General features: G+C 36.1%; 1 protein-coding gene across 4 annotated transcripts in view; it reads right to left on the bottom strand.

The window, feature by feature from the left end:
* Positions 1–1442: 1442 nt before the first annotated feature.
* diaph2 (diaphanous related formin 2) overlaps positions 1443–23464 on the bottom strand; it is a 397964-nt gene continuing 375942 nt past the window's right edge. For all 4 annotated transcript variants that reach the window (XM_022759875.1, XM_022759878.1, XM_022759876.1 and 1 more), the window contains one exon: positions 1443–5618. In XM_022759875.1, coding sequence (XP_022615596.1) covers positions 5554–5618 — 65 coding nt within the window. In that variant the 3' untranslated portion in view covers positions 1443–5553. The remainder of the gene's footprint in view (positions 5619–23464) is intronic.

Raw genomic sequence — 23464 nt, 5'->3', positions numbered from 1 at the left:
CCTTCTTTTAAAGCTGCAATGCTGGTGCCTTGTAAAGAACTAGGTTGGCCTCTTTCAGCATGTTTACTTGCAGCCAAGTACAAATTAACCTCCTAAGATCAACAATAAACCTAATTAGAGTTGTGTTCTACAGCACACATCTCTAAACACAGATCACAGCTTGTTGAGAGATGAATCTCCATCTGTCTGGCTGCACACTGGGAGGAGGAGAGACTCAAAGAAGATCAGTCCTAAGATTCATAGAATGAAGCTGTGTGTGTGTGTGTGTGTGTGTGTGTGTGTGTGTGGTGCGTGTTGTGTGTGTGTGTGTGTGTGTGTGTGTGTGTGTTGTGTGTGTGTGTGTGTGTGTGTGTGTGTGTGTGTGTGTGTGTGTGTGTGTGTGTGTGCGTTTGTACGTGTGCGTGTGTTTGTACGTGTGTGTGTGGCACAGGCACAGGGAATGAGTGAGGGAGGCCCTTGTGGCCACAGGGTTACTTCCCCCGTGTCAACCCTAATTTTATGATGTCATACTGCAGCAGGGAAGTGGGACATGGCACACGCAGAGAGAACATGCCATTGGATGTGAGCATGTTTTGGGGGGAGGGGGAGTGTAACTCTAAGGGGCTAGGACAGGAACAGCGCTGCCTTGCCATTTGACACTCACTCCTGGGACAGCCAGACAGGGAGGAACACATGGGTGTGGAAACTGGAGAGTCAAGACATCTCACATAGTCAATTGCACATACATACCGTCTATTTTTGTTCCTATATTTGCTATACTTAAATAAAATATGGTCTCATTATGAATGAAAATGAAATAAATTTAAAAAAAAGTATTTTAAACCCAGATTGCCTGTAACAGACTTGGGCACAATGCTTGTTTTTTCGACTGTCAACAGAAGATGATATCCGCAGAAAATGTTACCCTAGTTATCGTATTATATCCTTTTGTATCAAATAATATACAAATTATTGAATTTCTATGCTGCCTTTCCTTGTCCTCCAACCTGGCCAGGGAAAATTTGTAGTCACACAGGAGATTTGAGGGTCTGAGAAATGATTAAAAAGGGCAATAATTCTGGATATGTATTTTCTGACTCTGCAGTAATTTCCCTAAGCTGTCGTTGGACATGACAGCATTATCACTTTGCCTTTGACACTGTACAAGATAAAGCAGTGGGGACACCAAGGTCCAAATATGTTGCTTTTATAGGTAGGTAGCTGTCCCATTCATCATGTGCTAACACCTAGAGCTCTCTGTAATCCCTGTCTATAAGTTGGCCTGGGGCAGGTATCTTCTGCCCTGCCACAAAGTAAACTAAAATGTAATTTTAGACCCCAGCATGTGGTGAAACAAAGTGAGGACTTGTGAAAATGAGGTTGATAGAGAAATATTGTAATACCTCTGATGTGTGACAAAGTAAATGCAAGACAAAGAGACAAAGTATCTTTCAGAAATCAGTTTATATAACAAAGGGGTTATTATTTAGTATCATATGCCATGGAAGGACAGTGTGCATAACCATTTTGTTTTTTTCATGTTCTTAAGGATACAAATAAACTTAAAATGTTACAAATATAAATGTTTCTTAAGACAATAAAACATACTCAATGACAACATGGAAGGTAGGCAGGGATATGGCAGCTTACACATCATGGTCGGACAGGGTTTGTCAACAGTTGTGAATGTTGTTTGTTGATTCAGCCGTAATTGGTCTTCCACAAATCAATAGTAAGCACTAACAAAGTAGGAGAGAACTGGATATGTGGCAGCTGGGAACTATTTACCAAAAGAAATACTTTGCAAATAGTTCACTCTGTTAGTGGCAATGTCATACTCAAACATCTCAAACAGTTCTTCCTCTGCCTGAGCAGAATATCTTGTGAGGTAAAGTGCACAGTCAGTGAATGTAAGTTATTTGTAATTGCAAACTTTTCTTTTAATTAAAGCGCTTGCCACCAATCACCACCAGAATGGCACCTTTACAATTTTTAATAGATCTCTCATACCCCTGCCTCCTCATTCTTACAATTACCATGAGCACAAGTCATAACCTTGATTTGTTAGTTACAAGCTAAAAAGACGATGGGATGATCAGCCCAGACACAGGCCTGTTTTTCACACTAAAATGATGGAACAGTTCAGGTTCTTTGATCTGAAACTCTCCTGCTAATTTCTATAAAACACATACTTCTCATTATCCTAAAAGATGGAACAGGGGAGAAATACAACAACCACTTACACGGCTGATGAGGAATGTTGTCATTGTAGAAGTTCCTCTTAAAGTTGAAAGTTTGTAGTTGTAGAACGTTGTAGCTGCTTTTAATAAGAAAAATAATCTGAATTCTGATGATTTGTCAGCCACTGTTTTCCAGCCATTTCATCTATCAAATGGCAAAAAATGTCACAAGACCAACTTTTTGTGATGCATTATTTGCATTAGGTTTATGTTAGGTTTATGCGTCTTTCAGAAAACAATAATGGTTCATAGTGATCACTGTTTTGGAAAAGATGCATGATCTGGAACTTCTACAATGGCTAACACCGTAGCTCTTAGCTCATTACGTTCAACAATGCAATCATTACAAAAGTTTTTTTGTATTTTTTTTTAAAACTCCAAATAAATTACATCTTACAAAAGATGTTTCAGTGTTTTAGATAAGAAATACCACATGACTATCATTTTGTAATCACATCAAAATTTCATACTCAGTTCATAATTGGATCAATGTTTATTAAAATGATGGCTAAAATTATATAATAATAAAAAATCAAGTTTTTATATCTGTAATCTTTCTTGTAGTTTCACAAAGAGAGACCTGTACTCCCTTTGATATCCAAGACAAAGTAAGGATTTCCCATCATTATATGTTGTTTTCCCAAAAAACCCCAAAAATAAAGGTTGGCACACGTGGAAATAAAAATCTAAGTTGGTTAAACAATGAAGAAAATGTTTTCAGCCAAATTATTTATAAAGAAATAGACACTGTAATTGTTAAAAACAAGCCACTGGTTGTTTTGCAATGTACAATATCCAATCATAAGGTGAAGAACCACCAAATGTCACAGCAGACATTTATGTTGATAGAGAACTGATATTAAAAAGGGTCTTTTTCAATACTTTAAGCTGTGCAGGTGTAGTGGCGCGGAGGACAAAGGGCAATTACAAAACTGCCTTTGACGGCACATATCTATCTCTCTGCTGTGTACAACACCTCTTTAAAACACCCGTCTGTGCAGAATCCCTTATGCAGAAACCTCATTCTCTATGCTTTCTCTGTGCAACAGCTTGAACCTTATACTCAGAGAAGAATTATTGTCTTCTTAAATATGCAGACTTCTCTGAGCGTTGTGGATGCACCTTGAGCCGAGATGATGTGTAAAATTGCATTTTTAGAAGCAAGCAGGCTGGGAGAGGAGGCATCATGAAACAGACACATCACAAGCAGCACTGTCAGATTGTTTAAATGAAAAATCTCCATCTTTTCACCCCAGGAGTCAAGAACACTGAATCCTATTTTGCCTGGGTTCCTGTTCCGATTATTGCGCTGGCATGGTGCATACACACACACATACATATACATTTACAAACTTGCCCAGACACAAACACACAGACTCAAAGCCTTAAGCAGAGTTATTGTATTACTTAAGTAACTTGCGTTATGGTAGAGGGTCACTTGTGCCATTAGTGTGAGGGAATTGGAGGGCGTCTGGAGACTCACTTGCTAAGACACGCATCATCTTGTCTCCTGTTCCCCTCAGTCGATTATTCTGGTCGTACCCATTCTCCGTGTGGATTCAGTGGTTGTTTTTAGTAGTATCTGCTTACAGTTTAGGGCCATGAGGGGACATTGCTGCCCTAGGCATGAATATATGAATAAATAGTTGACGTGAAGAAACTGTGTGACTGTGGGTCCTTATAGGGGGAACAAAGCTTACAGCAAAGTTTCAACTATTTTTTACACAGACACCAAGCATCACTTGTTTGTTTTGATGCTGAAAATTTTCATCAGGTGGAATATGCTACTGAAAACAACTGAAGTATCCCACCAGGAAACAGGGTCTTTAATTGAGTTGTGTTAAGGTTTGTACTCCTAAAACTCTTTAGTGCCTGAGCCATGGATTCCCTTAATAGATTTTAGGTGTTTTTTTTCCCCAAAGGGTTTTGAATTTATGAATAAAATAATGCCTGTTTCATGTAAGCTTAAAAACATTTGTTCTACAATATACATGATACCATAAATATATCAAATTGTTAATTCCGAAGCAGTACAGCTGGGCTTATATTTATTACACATGTTGAAACAGTTAAACGTGTTTCTTTGTGGAGATTATCTTGAACAAATTGTTTAAATACGGTCAGTTTAGTTTTCCTACAAAGCCTTTTTTGCTATTTTTTTGAAAACCCAATGGGAAAAAAAATATATCTAAAATCTGCTGTGAAAACTCTAAGTGGGTTGAACTGAGTAAAATACACAGATTGAAATAGATTAATATTAAAAACGCTGTAATACCTTTTGTATAATCAAGCTTCACCCACTGGAAACCTGTGTGACCGCAGGGAAGGTCATAGAGTTCATGTTAGCTTCTCTAGGCAGTTAAATGCATTTAGAAATGTGTCAGTCTCTCATGTTAACAGCAAAAGCGACCTTGGGACAGAGATCAGCACCCAAAGGCATTGGTTAGATATTACACAACTAAAAATAAAATGCATCTCGTCAAAATGGAAATTACAGTTTCAAGATCCATGAGTCACATGCTCTGAAATCTCAGCGTAGACAGGGGCCAGCTCTTGTGGCTTTGTGGGATATGAAATGGAATGATTAATGTGGACTTTTTTTGTACATTTATAAGTAAAAATTGTTTTGATGTTGGTTGAAGGAGGGATTGATGGGGGGGGTGGACATTTTACACCACCACTCCTTCTTCTGTCAAGAGTTCAATGACTTGTTCAAGACACTGTCAGCAAGTTGCCAACATGGGTGGTGAATCCATGTCTTCCATTTAAAGGACAGCTGGCTCACTGCCCCTGTGTTGACTGAACTTCGTGCGGTACGTTCTTCTGGATGATAAGCATACGTCATGGTGCAGTCCTTGATGGCATGCCAACACACTGCATGTTCCATGTCAAAACTGTATGTGAACTGTAGTATTTTGGTTAAAAAATTATTAAAATAGAAGGCTTGGACTTGTAAGAGTCAAAATGGATTTTCAAGCAATGAAAACCTTTCATTTCAAACAGCAGCAGCAGCATGTGAAATTTTCCATTTCATGAATCAAACAATCTATGGAGGATACAAATGTTTAAAGTGTGGAGTATTTAATAAATATGTAAGGCGTCTGACAAACAGCATGAAAATTAAAATGTCTGCATGTGATGTACTATAGATCTTAAAGTTCTGTGTGTCTTCTCTAGACTTTTTTTGTTCCGTACTTGGTGGTGTGTGTATGTATGAATACTTTTATGTGTGTGTTCGCCACAGTGAGTCTGTCCCTTCCTCAGATGTCTTCTTGGTCTCCACCTCGCAGGCCTCTTTGGCACTTATCTAGCGTCTTGTGGTAGGCGCGGGCGATCATCGAGCTTGGTGATTTGCGTTGTGGCGTGAACGAGACCTTTCCAGGACTGCACGGCGGTTGTCTGTTCAGACACAAAAAACAACAAAGAATCAAAACCAGAATGTGAGACTGAGAAAGAACAAGAAAGTGTTGTTACATTGATCCATACTGGCACGCAGGAGCTCAACTAAATGAAAGACTGTATAGAAAAAGTGAAGAAGGCAGAGAAAAGAGACTGAGAAACAACATAAAGCAAATCCAGGCTGATTGAGAGCAGAGCAGCAGGGGAGGATGGAGAAACAGAAGAAGCTGCTGGAGTGGAGGTGCTTGTGTCTGGTGTCATAGTAACTCCATTCAGCTCCTGATCCAGGCTTCCACTCAAGAGCCCCTCAACTATTCTTGCATCAGATGCAGCATATGCACAGAAGCAAAAGTAAACGCACACATTCAGCACACACTCAAGCAGTTGGAAAAAGCAAGCGGGGGCAGAAGAACAATAAGATTGCTACAGGTAGGCATCAAGGACTGCAAGACTTGTTGGTGTTTTGCAGTCATTCTGCCTCAGAAAGATTATCTGTGAGATGAAAGGATACAAAAGATTACATTAGCATCCTCTGATTGAAAATTTCTAAAATGAAGTAAAATATCCTGGTAAAATTAAATCAAAAGTAAAAAATAAAGGTTTAAGGTAGCAACTATAGACTCTGTGAGTATAAGGTTTCACTGCTATGTTTGTGGTCAGGATGCAGGACCAGTTGCACTTTGGGTTTTCTCTGTTGCCAGTTCTATGACAGAGTCATACAAACACTGCCTCCCATGCTATCCAACCATGGCTGCCCAGAAATGCCCATGGCATCCACCAGTCAGCCAGGTGGCAGGTGGGGCTGGACAGAACCACGAAGCATAGCCATGGAGATGACTGCAGGCACACCCACACAGGACTCCCTGGTATTTCCAAGCATCCCGCCACCACTATACACATTAGTCAGTGCCAGCTGTAGGGTGCCAGGCGTCCCGGGCTGGGCGTTGTTTAATGGCACTCGCTCCATCCATCATGTCAGGTAATGAGCTGAGAGTGACTGTGATGGCTAGGAACACATACACAAATACACACACACACAGACTCCCACCATCACAGTAGAGAACAGAGAGCAGTCCTCCTTCAGATTGGATACAAAGCATCATGCAGATGGTGCACAGGAGGAGAGAAGGAGGGAGGAAGGAACAGAAAGGATTGGGATGTTTAAAAAAAAAAAAAAAAAGATGAAATTTTCTGTATTCTCTGCTACTTCCATTTTAACATGCATTTATATATAATAGGTCATCATTAAAGCTAACATGCTGTGGCAGCGTGTCCAAAAATGACATCACTACTTATCCATGCACTCATTTTTACATCCACAGGTTGTGCTTCACACTGAATGAAAGCAGGACAACCTCGCGCCTTTCAACACAAGCACTGAAGGGTGTAGGTTTGGTCTCAACATTGGTAGGGACACAACAACCCCACCCCTCCAAAACAAAGAGATTGGCTTTTTAATGCTATCAACCAAACGATTTATTAACATATAAGATCTGAATTTACATTCAGGAATGCCCATACGCAAATGTAATATGTGTACATGTGTTGAATTTCCATATATGTACATATGAAGTAAAATCATATGTATATATTTATGTTTTTAAAGACATAAATATATATTCATCCCAAAGCCTGTCAGTATATGTCTATATATGTAAATATAAAAGAGACATGCATGTTTAAATTCGATAAGAAATGATTAAGAAAATAATATACAAACATATAGAATATTTAAGCATGTTTAAATAAAGTTGCATTTTACAATAAGTATTTCATATATCATGTAAACTTGTATACACCCTCTGGATATATGAAGAGGTGACATATATGTCATAAGTCACAGTATAGTAAGGCATAGGAAAGTCATAGTAACCCACACAGGAAGAACATGCAAACTCCACACAGAAAGGCCCAGGGTCCGAACCCAGAAACTTCTGACTGTGAGGCAAAAGTTCTAAATGCTATGCCACCGAGCCACCCCACAAATAAATCATCAAATAGTAAGGCATAAAAGCGTCATAATATAGCAAGATATAAAAATGTCAGAAAAACGTCATTGTATAGTAAGGGATAAAAAAATAAGTGATCGTATAATGAGGCATAAACGCCACACAGAAAGGCCTCAGCCTGGGAAGTCATAGTATAGTAAGGCATTAGAGTCGCCAATTAACCAAATATGCAGGTCTTTGGACTGCGGGAGGAATCCAGAGGACCCAGAGAGAACCAACGCAGGCACAAGGAGAACATGCAAACTCCACACAGAAAGGCCCCAGGCCTGGAAAGTAATAGTATAGTAAGGCATAAGAACGTCATTGTCAGAGTCCCGCTGTGTCTCCAAGTGTCTACCCTCCCCTGTGTATGTGTGTGTGTCTGTGTTCTTCCCCTGACATCAGGTGACTCTGCAGAGGCGTGGTCTGGACAGCAGCCCACCACCAAACCTGCAATCTATCACTCATCATCTGCAGTATATCTACCCCGGGCATCCATCCTTTCATGGCCAGATTCTTCTGCTCTTCACAGTGGTAGTTATTCTCTCAGCCGCTCTGATTAGTTTATGTGACTACAGAGTCATCTTTTGATTCAGCAATCTTCCCATTTTTTGTCTATACTAACTCTTTGTTCTCCGTTGCTCCAGAAGACTTCCTGATTTGTGGGCTACTGAGAGTGTGTTTACTCATCTGATTCTGGCCTCCAGTGTCCTGGATTCCCTGGACCCACCCCCCCTCCACATTCACCATCATCATTTCTTTCTCTCCCAAAAACTTGCACAGTTATTTCTGATGTATTTTGTGTTGGGTCTCTGCTCTGGGGTTCAACATCAGTTCTAACAAAAACGTACATGGTAAGGCATGAAAATGTCAAAAAATGTCATAGTATAGTAAGGCATAAAAACGTCAAAAGATTCATTGTATAGTAGGCATAAAATGATCAAAAAACGTCATAGTATAAGGTGGTATAAAATTGTCATAAAATGTCATGGTATAGTAAGGCTTAAAACATTATAGTATAGTGAGGCATAAATGTGTCAAAAAACGTCATAGTATAGTAAGGCATAAAACATCATAGTATAATAAGGCATAAAATTGTCAGAAAACGTCAAAGTATATTAAGGCATAAAACGTCACAGTATAGTAAGGCATAAAATGTCAAAAAACTTCATAGTATAGTAAGGCATAAAACGTCACAGTATAGTAAGGCATAAAAGTGTTAAAAAATGTCATAGTATAGTAAGGCATTAAATGTCATAGTATAGTAAGGCATAAAATGATCAAAAAACGGCATAGTATAGTAAGGCTTAAAACGTCATAGTATAGTAAGGCATGAAATTATCAAAAAACATCATAGTATAGTGAAGTATAAATTTGTCAAAAAACGTCATAGTATAGTAAGGCATAAAATGTCATAGTATACTAAGGCATAAAATTGTCAAAAAACGTCATAGTATAGTAAGGTATAAAAATGTCAAAAAACGTCATAGTATAGTAAGGCATAAAACGTCATGGTATAGTGAAGCATAAAAATGTCAAAAAAAGTCGTAGTATAGTAAGGCATAAATTTGTCAAAAAACGTCATAGTATAGTAAGGCATAAAATGTCATAGTATAGTAAGGCATAAACATGTCAAAAAAACGTCATAGTATAGTAGGGCATAAAATGTCATAGTATAGTAAGGCATAAAATTGTCAAAAAACGTCATAGTATACTAAGGCATAAAAATGTCAAAAAACGTCATAGTATAGTAAGGCATAAAATGTCATAGTATACTAAGGCATAAAATTGTCAAAAAACGTCATAGTATACTAAGGCATAAAAATGTCAAAAAACGTCATAGTATAGTAAGGCATAAAATGTCATAGTATACTAAGGCATAAAATTGTCAAAAAATGTCATAGAATAGTAAGGCATAAACATGTCAAAAAACGTCATAGTATACTAAGGCATAAAACGTCATAGTATATTAAGGCATAAAACGTCACAGTATAGTAAGGCATAAAATGTCATAGTATAGTAAGGCATAAACATGTCAAAAAACGTCATAGTATAGTAAGGCATAAAACGTCATACAATTATCTAATGCCTTTACTATAACTTAATCAGACATTATTATGCCGCTTAACTATAAGCATACTATGATGTTTTTTTGACAATTTTGATGCCTTAATTATAAGAATATGACATTTTAATGCCTTACTACTAAACACTATTGAGTTTTTGACAATTTTAGTGGCCTTAACTTTATTAACTAGACATGGTGTGTATGCCTTACTATATAACTGATGACGTTTTTTTGGACAAATTTGATGCCTACTATACTATGTACGGTTTTATGCCTTACTATACTATGACGTTTTTTTGGAACATAGGTTTATCGCCTTTACTATATATGACATTTATGCACACTTACTATAAACTGGTGACGTTTTATGCCATTAATATCTATGACGTTTTCTGCCTTAAGTATAGAACTATGAGTTTTTGACCAATTGTTTATAGCCTTGACTAGATTCACTGACATTTTTTGACAATTTTATGACCTTAAAGAATATCTATGACAATTTTCGTTACGTGCCTAGTAGGTAATACTATGACGTTTTTGACATTTTCTAATACCACTTTATTGTATTTAGTCACTATACTGACGTTTTTAATGCCCTGACTATAAGTACTATGACGTTTTTCGACTTTTTTGCCCTCTATACTATACTTATGTTACTTCGAACTATGGTTTTTTGACATTTTATTATCATGACTATTTGTCTTTATACTATGCACGTTTTTGACATTTTTATTGCCTTAGTATATTGTTATGACGTTTTTTGACTAATTTAGCCTTAGAGTATACTATGACATTTTATGCGCTTGACTATATATGCTTTTTAAAATTTTATGCATTTTATGACTTTTTATGACTACATGTATTCTATGACTGGCATTAGCATCTATATCTATACCATGTTATGCCTACTAACTGACTGACGCTTCTGAGCTACTTACTATGCGTTATTGCTTAATTTTTATACTAATGACGTTTTTGATTTTATGTACTCTATTCTTAGTATAACATGACGTTTATGACAGTTTTTTATCAGACATTTTATGCCCTTACTATTCTATGAACTTATTTTGACATGTTTATGCCTTACTATACTATAGCTATTTTATGCCTTACTATACTATGATTACTTTATGAAGTTTACTTATGACAATTTTATGCCCTTAGTATACTATGACGATTTTTATGACATTTACGAACCTACATAACTATGATTTTTTGACAATTCTTTATGCCTTAGCTATACACAGACCATATTTATAGCCATTTACTATAAACTATGACGTTTTTTGACATGTTCTATAGCCTTACTATACTACGTACTTTTTTTGAATTGCTCTATACCTGACGTTAACTTTACTTAATACTTGACGTTTACATTATGTTAGATACTCATGACGTTTTTATTGCTTATTATACTATTGGACGTTTTTTTGACTTTTTCCTCTAAGCATGATTGCACTATCATCTTACTAGCATAATTAACTTGATTTTATGTAGTGTCTAGACGTTTTACCTTATCCCTTCATTCTGACACTTTTTTGACATTTACTTACTTACTATTACATTTATGCCTTACTATAACTACTCTATGACGTTTTTTGACCAAATATTTATGCCTTAGTACTAACTAAGAGAATTTTTATCCGTTACTATACTATGACGGTTTTTTGCACATTTTATGTTCGAACCATTTATGTATATACTATGCGTTTTTTTACTGTTTATGCCTTATTATTATGACTTTATGCCTTATTATATGGACGTTTATCAAATTTGTTACATACATTATGAAATTATGCTCTTACTATACTATGTACGTTATATGCGATTAATATTAACTATGACTGTTTTAATGCCTTGGTATTACTAAGCGTTTACATTTTATCCACACTATGACCATTTTATGACTTTAATGCTCCTCACTGATACTATGAACGTTTTTATGCCTACTATATTTATAGCTTCCATTGCGTATTGCTTTTTTTGACAATTTTATCGCTTAGTATATCTAATGACAATTTTATTGCCTTACATATACTATGACTTTGACTTAGCTATTACTATATTGAGCCATTAGCTTCAAGTATAGGCTATACGTTTTATGCCTTATGATATACGTATGACGTTTTTTGAACTTTTTTATGCTTACAACTAACCTATGAACTTTTATGCCTTACTAATAACGTATGAAGAATTTTTTGAACATTTTTATTCCCCCCCCCCTTATCATAGTTTATTTTTAATTAGGATAACCAGTTTTTACATTTTATTAGTAACTCATGGTACGTTCTTACTTGTATACATGACATTTTAGCTCTTAGATATATGACGTTTTGAATTGCACTTAGTTACTGTACGGGATTGTTGCCTCTTTAGTATACATGACGTATTTTGCTTTTTAATGCCTTACTATACTAATGACGTTTTTTGAAAGTTTATAGCTCTACATATACTATGACATGTTATGCTTATGATACTGTAGTTTATTTGCACTTGAAGTTATCCTTGACACGTCTTATGCCTTAGTATTACTATGACTTTTAGTGACTCTTATTTAGTGCTTTCTCCCATTGCTATTTATACCGTTTGATTTATTATATTGCCTTATTAGACTATGACGTTTTACAATTATGTTACGTATAACTTTGACATTTGATGGCCCTACTATACTATAACATTTTTTTGACATGTTTATGCCTTACTATACTTATGACATTTTATTGCCTTACTAATTACTCATGAACGTTTTTGTAAATTTTTATTCGCCTTATAACTATGACATTTTATTGCCCTTAACTATACTAATGACGTTTTTGACCATGTTTCATAGCCTTACTTACTATTACATGCTATTGCTCATTTTACCCTTATACTGCTTTTATGCCTACTATACTATGACGTTTTTTGACATGTTTATCAGCATTACTGATACTATCGACTGTTTTTTTTGCTTATTATCTTGCTTCTTATACCATGTACTTTATGCCTTATAACTATGACGAAAATTTTATGCCTTACTTATACATTGGAGTTTTTTGAAGCATTTTTATACGTATATAACTATGATCGTTTTTTGCCTTAGATACCTATGACGTTTTTTGACGACATTTTATGCCTTTAGTAATTTTTTATGACGTTTTTTGAAATTGTATGCCTTAATCTATAACCTAGACATTTTCATGCCTACTATGATACTATGACAGCTGTTTTTTGACATATTTTATGCCTTTATTAATACTTGAACATTTTCATGATCTAATTAATACTATTGACGTTTTTGATCCGATTTATGTATATATCTACGAACGTTTTTTTGACATTTTATGCTTTCGAAACGTGGACTTTATGCCATTATCTGACGTTTACTGCCTTAGCTATACTATGACGTTTTTTTGACTTTTTTATGCATATAATTGACTTAGCCACTATATATGACTGTTTACATATTAGGACACTCTGCTTTGTTATACTATGCTCAGTTATCTTATGACTGTTACTTATATATTGACGTTTTTTGAACAATTAAACTATATATATATTATGGCCCTTAAGTATACTCATGACATTTTTTTGATCATTTATGCCTTAATCATATGACTTTGAGCATTTTAATGCCTTTATTACTATGACGTTTTTTGCAATTTTTATGCCTTACTATACTATGACCTTTAATGCCTATTCTGACGTAACTTTTATGCTCTTATGGCTTTTTACAATTTATTATTTAGTGCCTATATATATACTATACTTTTCTAATGCCTGTATCTATTGAAGCTGTGTCCCACAGTTCTTTAGTGACATATTTACATTACATTATGATTGAAATTTTCTATGGTTGACTATTACATCGTATGACACGAGTTTTATGCCTTACTTATAACATGAAGTTTTAGATCTCCTTGGAACATACTATGACGTTTTTTTGACAAATCTTTTTATTCCTCTACTATTATTTCTAGGCACTGGTTTGTATTGCCTTTAATATACTCATACTTTTTTACTATGTTAGCCTTACTTATTTGAACATTTTTATGCCTTACTATAATATGACGTTTTTTTGCAAATTCTTAATGCCACTAGTATCAACATGACGATTTTATGCCTTACTATACGGTAGTACTATTGACTGTTTATGCTTACATCATTGTTTTATTGCCTTACTGTATACTGTGACGTTTTATTTGCCTTAATATACTATTGAGTTTTATGCCTTAGTTATTTACTAGTGACGTTTTTTTGACATCTTTAATGCGCTTATTTACTAGTGTTTTATGACATCTTATTAGGCTATGACGTTTTATGCCTTAGTATCCTATGACGTTTTTTGACTTTTTTATGCTTCATATAGCTATGACGTTTCTATATGCCTTTACTATATACTATGGAACGTTTTTGACAATTTTATGCCTTAGTATATTATGACCAGTTTTTTGACTTTTTTTCATGCTTCACTATACTATGACGTTTTATGCCTTACATATACTATGACGTTTTTTAGACAATTTTATGCCTTAGTATACTATGACATTTTTTTGACATTTTATGCCGTTCCACTATTCTATGACATTGATTTTGACCAATTTTATGCCTTATTATAATGACGTTTTTGACAATTTTATGCCTTACTATACTTACATTTATGCCTTACTATATACTATGACTGTTTTTTGCACAATTTTATGCTTATTATACTATGACGTTTTTGACAATTTTATGCCTTAGTATCTATGACTTTTATGCTTACTGCATACTATGACGTTTTTTGACACTTTATTATGCCTTATATACTATGACATTTTATGCCTTACCTATACTACATGACGTTTTTTGACAATTTATGCCTTACTATACTAATGACGTTTTATGCCTTACTATACTATGAACGTTTTTTTACTGTTTAAGCTTTACTATACTTATACATATTTATGCCTTAATATATATGACTTTTTTGACAAATTTATGCTTCACTATATCCATGACGTTTTATGCCTTACTATACTATGCACGTTTTTTGACATGTTTATGTCCTCCTTACTAATGAAATTTTTGCCTTACTAAATACTGTTGACGTCTTTATATGCTTAATAATACCTATGAGAACGTTTTATGCCTTTGAGTAATACTATGACGTTTTTTGACATGTTTATGCTTCACCACTATTCTAATTGACATTTTTTTGACAATGTTTATGCCTTAGTATACTATGACTATTTTATGCCTTACTAATACTATGACGTTTTTCGCACATTTTTATGCCTTAGATATACATGAGCGTTTATTTGACATTTTATGCCTTAGTATACTATGACATTTTATGCTTACTATACTATGACCGTTTTTTGCATTTTTATGCTTAGTATACTATGACGTTTTTTGACAATTTTATGCCTTAGTATACATGAACATTTTATGCCTTACTATACTAGTGACGTTTTTTGACATATTTTATGCCTAGTATCTATGACATTTTATGCCTTACTATACTATGACGTTTTTTGACAATTTTATGCCTTACTATAACCTATGACAGTTTTATGCCCTACTTATACTATGACGTTTTGTTTGACATGTTATGCCTTACTATACTATGACATTTATGCCTTACTATACTATGACGTTTTTGACAAATTTATGCTTACATAATACACGACTTTTTTTGACATTTTTTGCTTCACTATACCATTTCGAACGTTTTATGCCTTACTAATACTATGACGTTTTTTGACATTTTTATACCTTACTATACTATGACGTTTTTTTGACAATTTTATGCCTTAGTATACACTATGACATTTTATGCCTTAGCTATTACTATGACGTTTTTTGACAAATTTATACTTCACTATACTATGATGTTTTTTGTAATTTTCATGCCTTACTATACTATGAGTTTTAAGCCTTACTATACTATGCCGTTTTTTGATCATTTATATGCCTTACTATACTATGACATTTAATGCCTTACTATACTATGACATTTTTTAACACCTTTTATGCCTTACTATACTGTGACGTTTTATGCCTTACTATAACTATGAAGTTTTTTGACATTTATTGCCTTACTATACGTGACGTTTTATGCCTTAATATACTTTGACGTTTTCTGACAATTTTATGCCTTATTATACTATGATGTTTTATGCCTTACTATACTATGACGTTTTTTGACACATTTTCCCTCACTATAACTATAATGTTTTAAGCCTTACTATACCATGACATTTTATGACAATTTTTATACCACCTTATACTATGACGTTTTTTGATCATTTTATGCCTACAATACAATGAATCTTTTGACGTTTTTATGCCTTACTATACTATGATTTTTTGACATTTTCATGCCTTACCATGTACGTATTTTGTTAGAACTGATGTTGAAACCCCAGAGCAGAGACCCAACACAAATACATCAGAAAATAACTGTTGCAAGTTTTTGGCGAGAGAAAGAAAATGATGATGGTGAATGTGGAGGGGGGTGGGTCCAGGGAATCCAGGACACTGGAGGCCAGAATCAGATGAGTAAACACACTCTCAGTAGCCCACAAATCAGGAAGTCTTCTGGGAGCAACGGAGAACAAAGAGTTAGTATAGGACAAAAAAAATGGGAAGATTGCTGAATCAAAAGTGACTCTGTAGTCCACATAAACTAATAGAGCGCTGCAGAGAAATAACTACCACTGTGAAGAGCAGAAGAATCTGGCCATGAAAGGATGGATGCCCGGGGTAAGATATACTGCAGATGATGAGTGATAGATTGCGAGGTTTGGTGGTGGGCTGCTGTCCAGACCACGCCTCTGCAGAGTCACCTGATGTCAGGGGAAGAACACAGACACACACACATACACAGGGGAGGGTAGACACTTGGAGACACAGCGGGACTCTGACAATGACGTTCTTATGCCTTACTATACTATTACTTTCCAGCCTGGGGCCTTTCTTGTGGAGTTTGCATGTTCTCCTTGTGCCTGCGTTGGTTCTCTCTGGGTCCTCTGATTCCTCCCGCAGTCCAAAGACTGCAATATTTGGTTTATTGCGACTCTAATGCCTTACTATACTATGATTTCCCAGGCTGAGGCCTTTCTGTGTGGCGTTTATGCCTCATTATACGATCACTTATTTTTTTATTCCCTTACTATACAATGACGTTTTCTGACATTTTTATATCTTGCTATACTTATGACGCTTTTATGCCTTACTATTTGATGATTATATTTTGTGGGGTGGCTCGGTGCATAGCATTTAGAACTTTTGCCTCAGCGTCAGAAGTCGTTGGGTTCGGACCCTGGGCCTTTCTGTGTGGAGTTTGCAATGTTCTTCTGTCTGTGGGTTACTATGACTTTCCTATGCCTTACTATACTGTGACTATGACATATATGTCACCTCTTCATATATCCAGAGGGTGTTATACAAGTTTACATGATATATGAAATACTTATTGTAAAATGCAACTTTATTTAAACATGCTTAAATATTCTATATGTTTTGTATATTATTTTCTTAATCATTTCTTATCGAATTTAAACATGCATGTTCTCTTTTATATTTACATATATAGACTTATACTGACAGGCTTTGGGATGAAATATATTTATGTCTTTTAAAAACATAAATATAATCATATGATTTTACTTCATATGTACATTAATGGAAATTCAACACATGTACACATATTACATTTTGCGTATGGGCATTCCTGATATGTAAATTCAGATCTTATATGTTAATAAATCGTTTGGTTGATAGCATTAAAAAGCCAATCTCTTTGTTTTGGGGGTGGGTTGTTGTGGTCCTACCAATGTTGAGACCAAAACCTAACACCTTCAGTGCTTGTGTTGAAAAGGCGCGAGGGTTGTCCTGCTTTCATTCAGTGTGAAGGCATCAACATGTGGATGTAAAAATGAGTGCATGGATAAGTAGTGGACTGTCATTGTTTGGCACGCTAGCCTAAGGCGATGTTGAGCTTTAATATTGACCCTATTATATAATAAATCTGCATGTTAAATGGAAGTGCAGAACGAATACAGGCAAATTTCATCTTTTTTTTTTATATTTTTTAAAACATCCCACTCCTTTCTGTTCCTGTCCTCTCCCTCCTCTCTCTCCTCCTGTGCACCATCTGCATGATGCTTTGCTATCCAGTTTACTGAAGGAGGACTGCTCTCTGGTTCTCTTTACTGTGATGGTGGGAGTCTGTGTGTGTTGTGGTATTTGTTGTAATGTGTTCCTAGCCATACACAGTCAACTCTCTCAGCTACATTACCTGACCAGTGATGGATGAGAGCGGAGTGCATTTAAACAACCGCCCAGTCCCGGGACCCTGGCACACCGCTAACAGCTGGCACTGACTAATGTGTATAGTGGGGTGGAGCGGATGCTTGAATACCAGGGGATCCTGTGTGGGGTGTGCTGCAGCATCTCCATGGCTATGCTTCGTGGTTGCTGTCATGCCCACCCTGCCACCTGGCTGACTGGTTGAACTGCCATGGATATTCTGGGCGCCATGGTTGGATAGCATAGGGAGGCAGAGTGTTTGTATCGACTCTGTCATAAGAACTGGCATACAGAGAAAACTCCAAAAGTGCAACTGGTCATGCATCCTGACCCCAAACATTAGGCAGTGAACTTAATACTCACAGACGTCTAATAGTTTGCTACGTTAAACCTTTATTTTTTACTTTTGATTTAAATTTTACCAGGGATATTTTACTTCATTTTAGACCAATTTCATCAAGAGGATGCTAATGTTAAATCTTTTGTATCCTTTTTCATCTCACAGATAATCTTTCGAAGGCCAGAATGACTGCCAAAACCAACAACAAGTCTTGCAGTCCTTGTGCCTACACTGTAGCAAATCTTATTGTTACTTCTGCCCCCGCTTGCGCTTTTTCCAACTGCTTGAGTCGTGTGATGAATGTGTGCGTTTACTTTTGCTTCTGCTCGCTATTTTGCTGCATTTGATGCAAGAATCAGTTGAGGGGCTCTATGAGTGGAAAGCCTGGATCAGAGAGCTGAATGGAGTTACTATGACATCCAAAGACCACCAAGCACCTCCACTCCAGCAGCTTCCTTCTGTTTCTGCCATCCTCCCTGCTGCTCTGCGTCTCAATCAGCCTGGATTTTTTGCTTTAGTGGTTGTTTCTCAGTCTCTTTCTCTTGCCTTCTTTCAACTTTTTCTATACCAGTCTTTCATTTAGTTTGAGCTTCCTGCGTGCCAGTATGGAGTCAATGTAAACAACACTTTCTTGTTCCTTTACTCCAGGTCTCACATTCTGGTTTTGATCTATCTTTGTTGTTTTTTGTGTCTGACAGACAACGCCGTTCAGTCCTGAAAGGTCTTCGGTATCGCACAACGCAATCACCAAGCTTCGATGCAATTCGCCCCCCTACCACAAGACGCTAAAAAGAGTGCCCTAAAAAGAGGCCTGCGAGGTTGGAGACCAAGAAGACAATCTGCGGAAGGGACGAGAACTACACTGAGTGGCACGACACACACAATGGACTAAATAAGTATTCATACATACACACACCACCAAGTACGGAACAAAAAAAGTACCTAGAGAAGACACACAGAACTTTAAAGTACTGAGGATAGGTACAGATCACATGCAGACATTTTAAATTTCATGCTTGTTTGTCCAGACGCCTATACATATTTATTAAATACTCCACACTATTAACATTTGTATCCTCCATAGATTGGTTTGATTCATGAAATGGAAAATTTTCAACATGCTGCTGCTGCTGTTTGAATGAAAAGGTTTTCATTTTGAAGAATCCCATTTTGACTCTTACAAGTCCAAGCCTTCATATTTAATACATTTTTTAAAGCAAAATACTGACAGTCACATACAGTTTTTGAACATGGACACATGGCAGTGGTGTTTGGCATGCCATCAAGGACTGCACACATGACGTAATGCTTTATGACATCCAGAAGAAACGTACTCCATAAGACGAAGTTCAAGATTCACAGCAAGGGGCAGTGGAGTCCAGCTGTCCTTCTAAATGGAAGACTATGGATTACTCAGCCCATGTTGGACAACTTGTGTCTGAGCAGTGTCGCTTGAACAAAGATCATTGAACTCTAGAACAGAAAAAGGCGTGGGTGGGTGTAAAATGCTCCGACCCCCCATCACTCCTCCTTCAACCAACATCAAAACAATTTTTACATTATAAATGTAACAAAAACAAGTCCACAGTTAAATCATATCGATTCAATTATCCCCAAAAGCACAAGAGCTTGCCCCTGTCTACGGCTTAGATATTTGCAGAGGCTAGTGACTCCATGGATCGTTGAAACTGTAAATTTCCATTTTGACAGAGATGCATTTTTATTTTTCCAGTTGTGTAATATCTAAACCAATGCCCTTTGGGTGCTGATACCGTCTGTCCCAAGGTCGCTTTTGCTGTTAACATGAGAGACATGACACTTTTAAATGCATTTAACTGCCTAGAGAAGCTAACATGAACTCTATGAACCTTCCTGCGGTCACACAGGTTCAACAGTGGGTTGAAGCTTGATTATACAAAAGGTAATTAACAGCGTTTTTAAATATTAATCTATTTCAATCTGTGTATTTTACTTCAAGTTCAACCCCACTTAGAGTTTTTCCACAGCAGATTTTAGAATATATTTTTTTTTCCCGATTGGGTTTTTCAAAAAAAATAGCAAAACAGGCTGTTGGTTAGGAAAACTAAACTGGACCGATTTAAACAATTTGTTCAAGATAATCTCACAAAAGAAACACGTTTAACTGTTTCAACATGTGTAATAAATATAAGCCCAGCTGTACTGGCTCCGAATTAACAATTTGATATAATTTATGGTATCATAGTTATTGAAGAACAAATGTTTTTAAGCTTACCAGAAACACAGGCATTAAATTTTAATTCTCATAAATTCAAAAACCCTTTTGGGGAAAAAAAAACCTAAAATCTATTAACGGGAATCCATGGCTCAGGCACTAAAGGAGTTTTAGAGTCAAACCTTAACACAACTCACATCTACAAGACGCACTGTTGCTGGTGGGATTACTTCAGTTGTTTTCACAGTAGCATATTCAACTGAAGAAAATTTTTCAAGCATCAAAAACAAACAAGTGATGCTTGGATGTTGTGTAAAAGAATATGTTGAAACTTTGCTGTAAGCTTTGTTCCCCTATAGAGGACCCACAGTCAAGGCACAGTTTCTTCACGTCACACGTATTTTATTCATGATATTCACTGCCTTAGGGCAAGGCAAATGTCCCTCATGGCCTAATAACTGTAAGCAGATACATACTAAAAACAACCATGAAATCCGCACACGGAGACATGGGTTACGAACAGAAATAAATCGACTGAGGGGAAAGGAGACAAAGATGAAATGCGTGTCTTGCAAGTGAGTTCCAGACGCCTCTACAATTCCCTCACCAATGGCGACAAGTGACTCCTCTACGATAGAACGCAAGTTTACTTACAAGTAATTAGCAACTAACTCTGCTTAAGGCTTTTGAGTCCTGTGTGTTTGTCTGGGCAAGTTTTGTAAATGTATATTACATGTGTGTTGTGTTATGCACGCATGCAGCGCAATAATCGGAACAGGAACCAGGCAAAAATAGGAAATTCAGTGTTCTTGACTCCTGGGTGAAAAGATGGAGATTTTTCATTTAAAACAATCTGACAGTGCTGCTTTGTGATGTGTCTGTTTCATGATGCCTCCTCTCCCAGCCTGCTTGCTTCTATAATAACTGCAATTTTACAACATCATTCGGCTCAAGGTGCATCCACAACGGCTCAGAGAAGTCTGACATATTTAAGAAAGACAATAATTCTTTGACTCGCTGAAGTATTAGTTCAAGCTGTTGCACAGGAGAAAGCATACAGAGAATGAGAGGTTTCCTGCATAAGGGATTCTGCAGCAGACGGGTTGTTTTAAAGGAGGTGTTGTACAAGCAGAGAGATAGCATGATGTGCGGCTCAACAAGGCAGTTCTTTTGGTATTGCCCTTTTGTCCTCCGGCGCCCACTACACTGCACAGCTTAAAGTAATTGGAAAAAGACCCTTTTTAATATCAGTTTCTCTATCACAAAAATGTCCTGCTTGTGAACATCTTGGTGGTTCTTCACCTAATGATTGGATATTTGTCATTGCAAACAGACCAGTGGCTTGGTTTTAAACAATCTACAGTGTCTATTTCTTATAAATAATTTGGCTGAAAACATTTTCTTGCATGTTTAACCAACTTAGATTTTTATTTCCACGTGTGCCAAACCTTATTTTTGGGTAGGTTTTTTTGGGAAACAACATCATAATGATGGGGACAATTCCTTAAACGTTTGTCTTGGATATCAAAGGGATACAGGTCTTCTTTGTGAAACTACAAGAAGAGATTACAGATATACAAAACTTGATTTTTTTATTATTATATACATTTTATGCCATCATTTTAATACACATTGATCCAATTATCGAACTGAGTATGAAACATTTTGATGTGATTCAAAAATGATAGTCCCATGTGGTATTTCTTATCTGAAAACACTGAAAAGCATCTTTTGTAAGATGTATGTTATTTGGAGTTTAAAAAAAAATACAAAAAAACTTTTGTAATTGATTGCATTTGTTAGAACGTAATTGAGCTAAGAGCTACGGTGTTAGCACATTGGTAGACACGTTCCAGATCATGCATTTTTCCAAACAGTGATCACTATGAACCATTAATTGTTTTCTGAACAGAGACGCGAGTACCTACATCATAAACCTATGCAAATAATGACATCACAAAAAGTTGGTCTTCGTGACATTTTTTTGCCATTTGATAGATGAAATGGCTGGAAAACAGTGGCTGACAAATCATCAGAATTCAGATTATTTTTCTTATTAAAGGCAGCTACAACGTTCTAACAACTGCAAACCTTTCAATTCTTTAAGAGGAAACTTCTACAAATGACAACCATTCCTCAATCAGCCGTGTAAGTGGTTGTTGTAGTTTCTCCCTGTTCCATCTTTAGGATAATGAGAAGTATGTTTTTATAGAAATTAGCAGCAGAGAATTTCGATCAAAAGAACCTGAACTGTTTCATCATTTTTAGTGTGAAAAACAGGCCCTGTGGTCTGGCTGATATCCCATCGTGCTTTTTAGCCTGTAACTAACAAATCAGGTTTATGACTGTGCTCATGGTAATTGTAGAGAATGAGGAGGCAGGGGTAATGAGAATTAATTAAAATTGTAAAGGTGCATTCTGGTGGGATTGGAGTGGCAAGCGCTTTAATTAAAAGAAAAGTTTGGCAATTACAAATAACGTTACATTCACTGATGGCTGTGCACGTTTACCTCACAAGATATACTGCTCAGGGCAGAGGAATGAACGTGGGTTCTGAGATAGTTTGAGTATGACAATTGCACTAAAACATGAGTGAACTATTTGCTAAAGTAAGTTTCTTTTGGATAAATAGTTCCCCACTGGCTGCCACATAATCAGTGTCTTCCTAACTTTGTTTAGTGCTATACTATTGATTTTGTGTTGTAAGGACCAATTACGGCCTTGAATAACAAACAACATTCACAACTGTTGATCAACACACCTGGTCCCCGACCATGATGTGTAAGCTTGCCATCCTATCCCTGCTACTCCATGTTGTCATTTGAGTATACGTTTTTATTGTCTTAAGAACACATTTATATTTGTAACATTTTAAGTTATTGTATCCATTAAGACATGAAAAAAAACAAATGTTATGCAACACTGTTCCTTCCATGGCATATGGAAAAAAAAAAAAAAAAAATTTACAAATAATAGATCCCC

This window comes from Seriola dumerili, unplaced genomic scaffold (genome assembly GCF_002260705.1).
Source record: "Seriola dumerili isolate Sdu_G_001 unplaced genomic scaffold, Sdu_1.0 BDQW01000331.1, whole genome shotgun sequence".
In the NCBI taxonomy this organism is placed as follows: domain Eukaryota; kingdom Metazoa; phylum Chordata; class Actinopteri; order Carangiformes; family Carangidae; genus Seriola; species Seriola dumerili.
The sequence above is the reverse complement of the archived record's forward strand: the minus strand, read 5'-3'. Positions and strand labels throughout refer to the sequence as shown.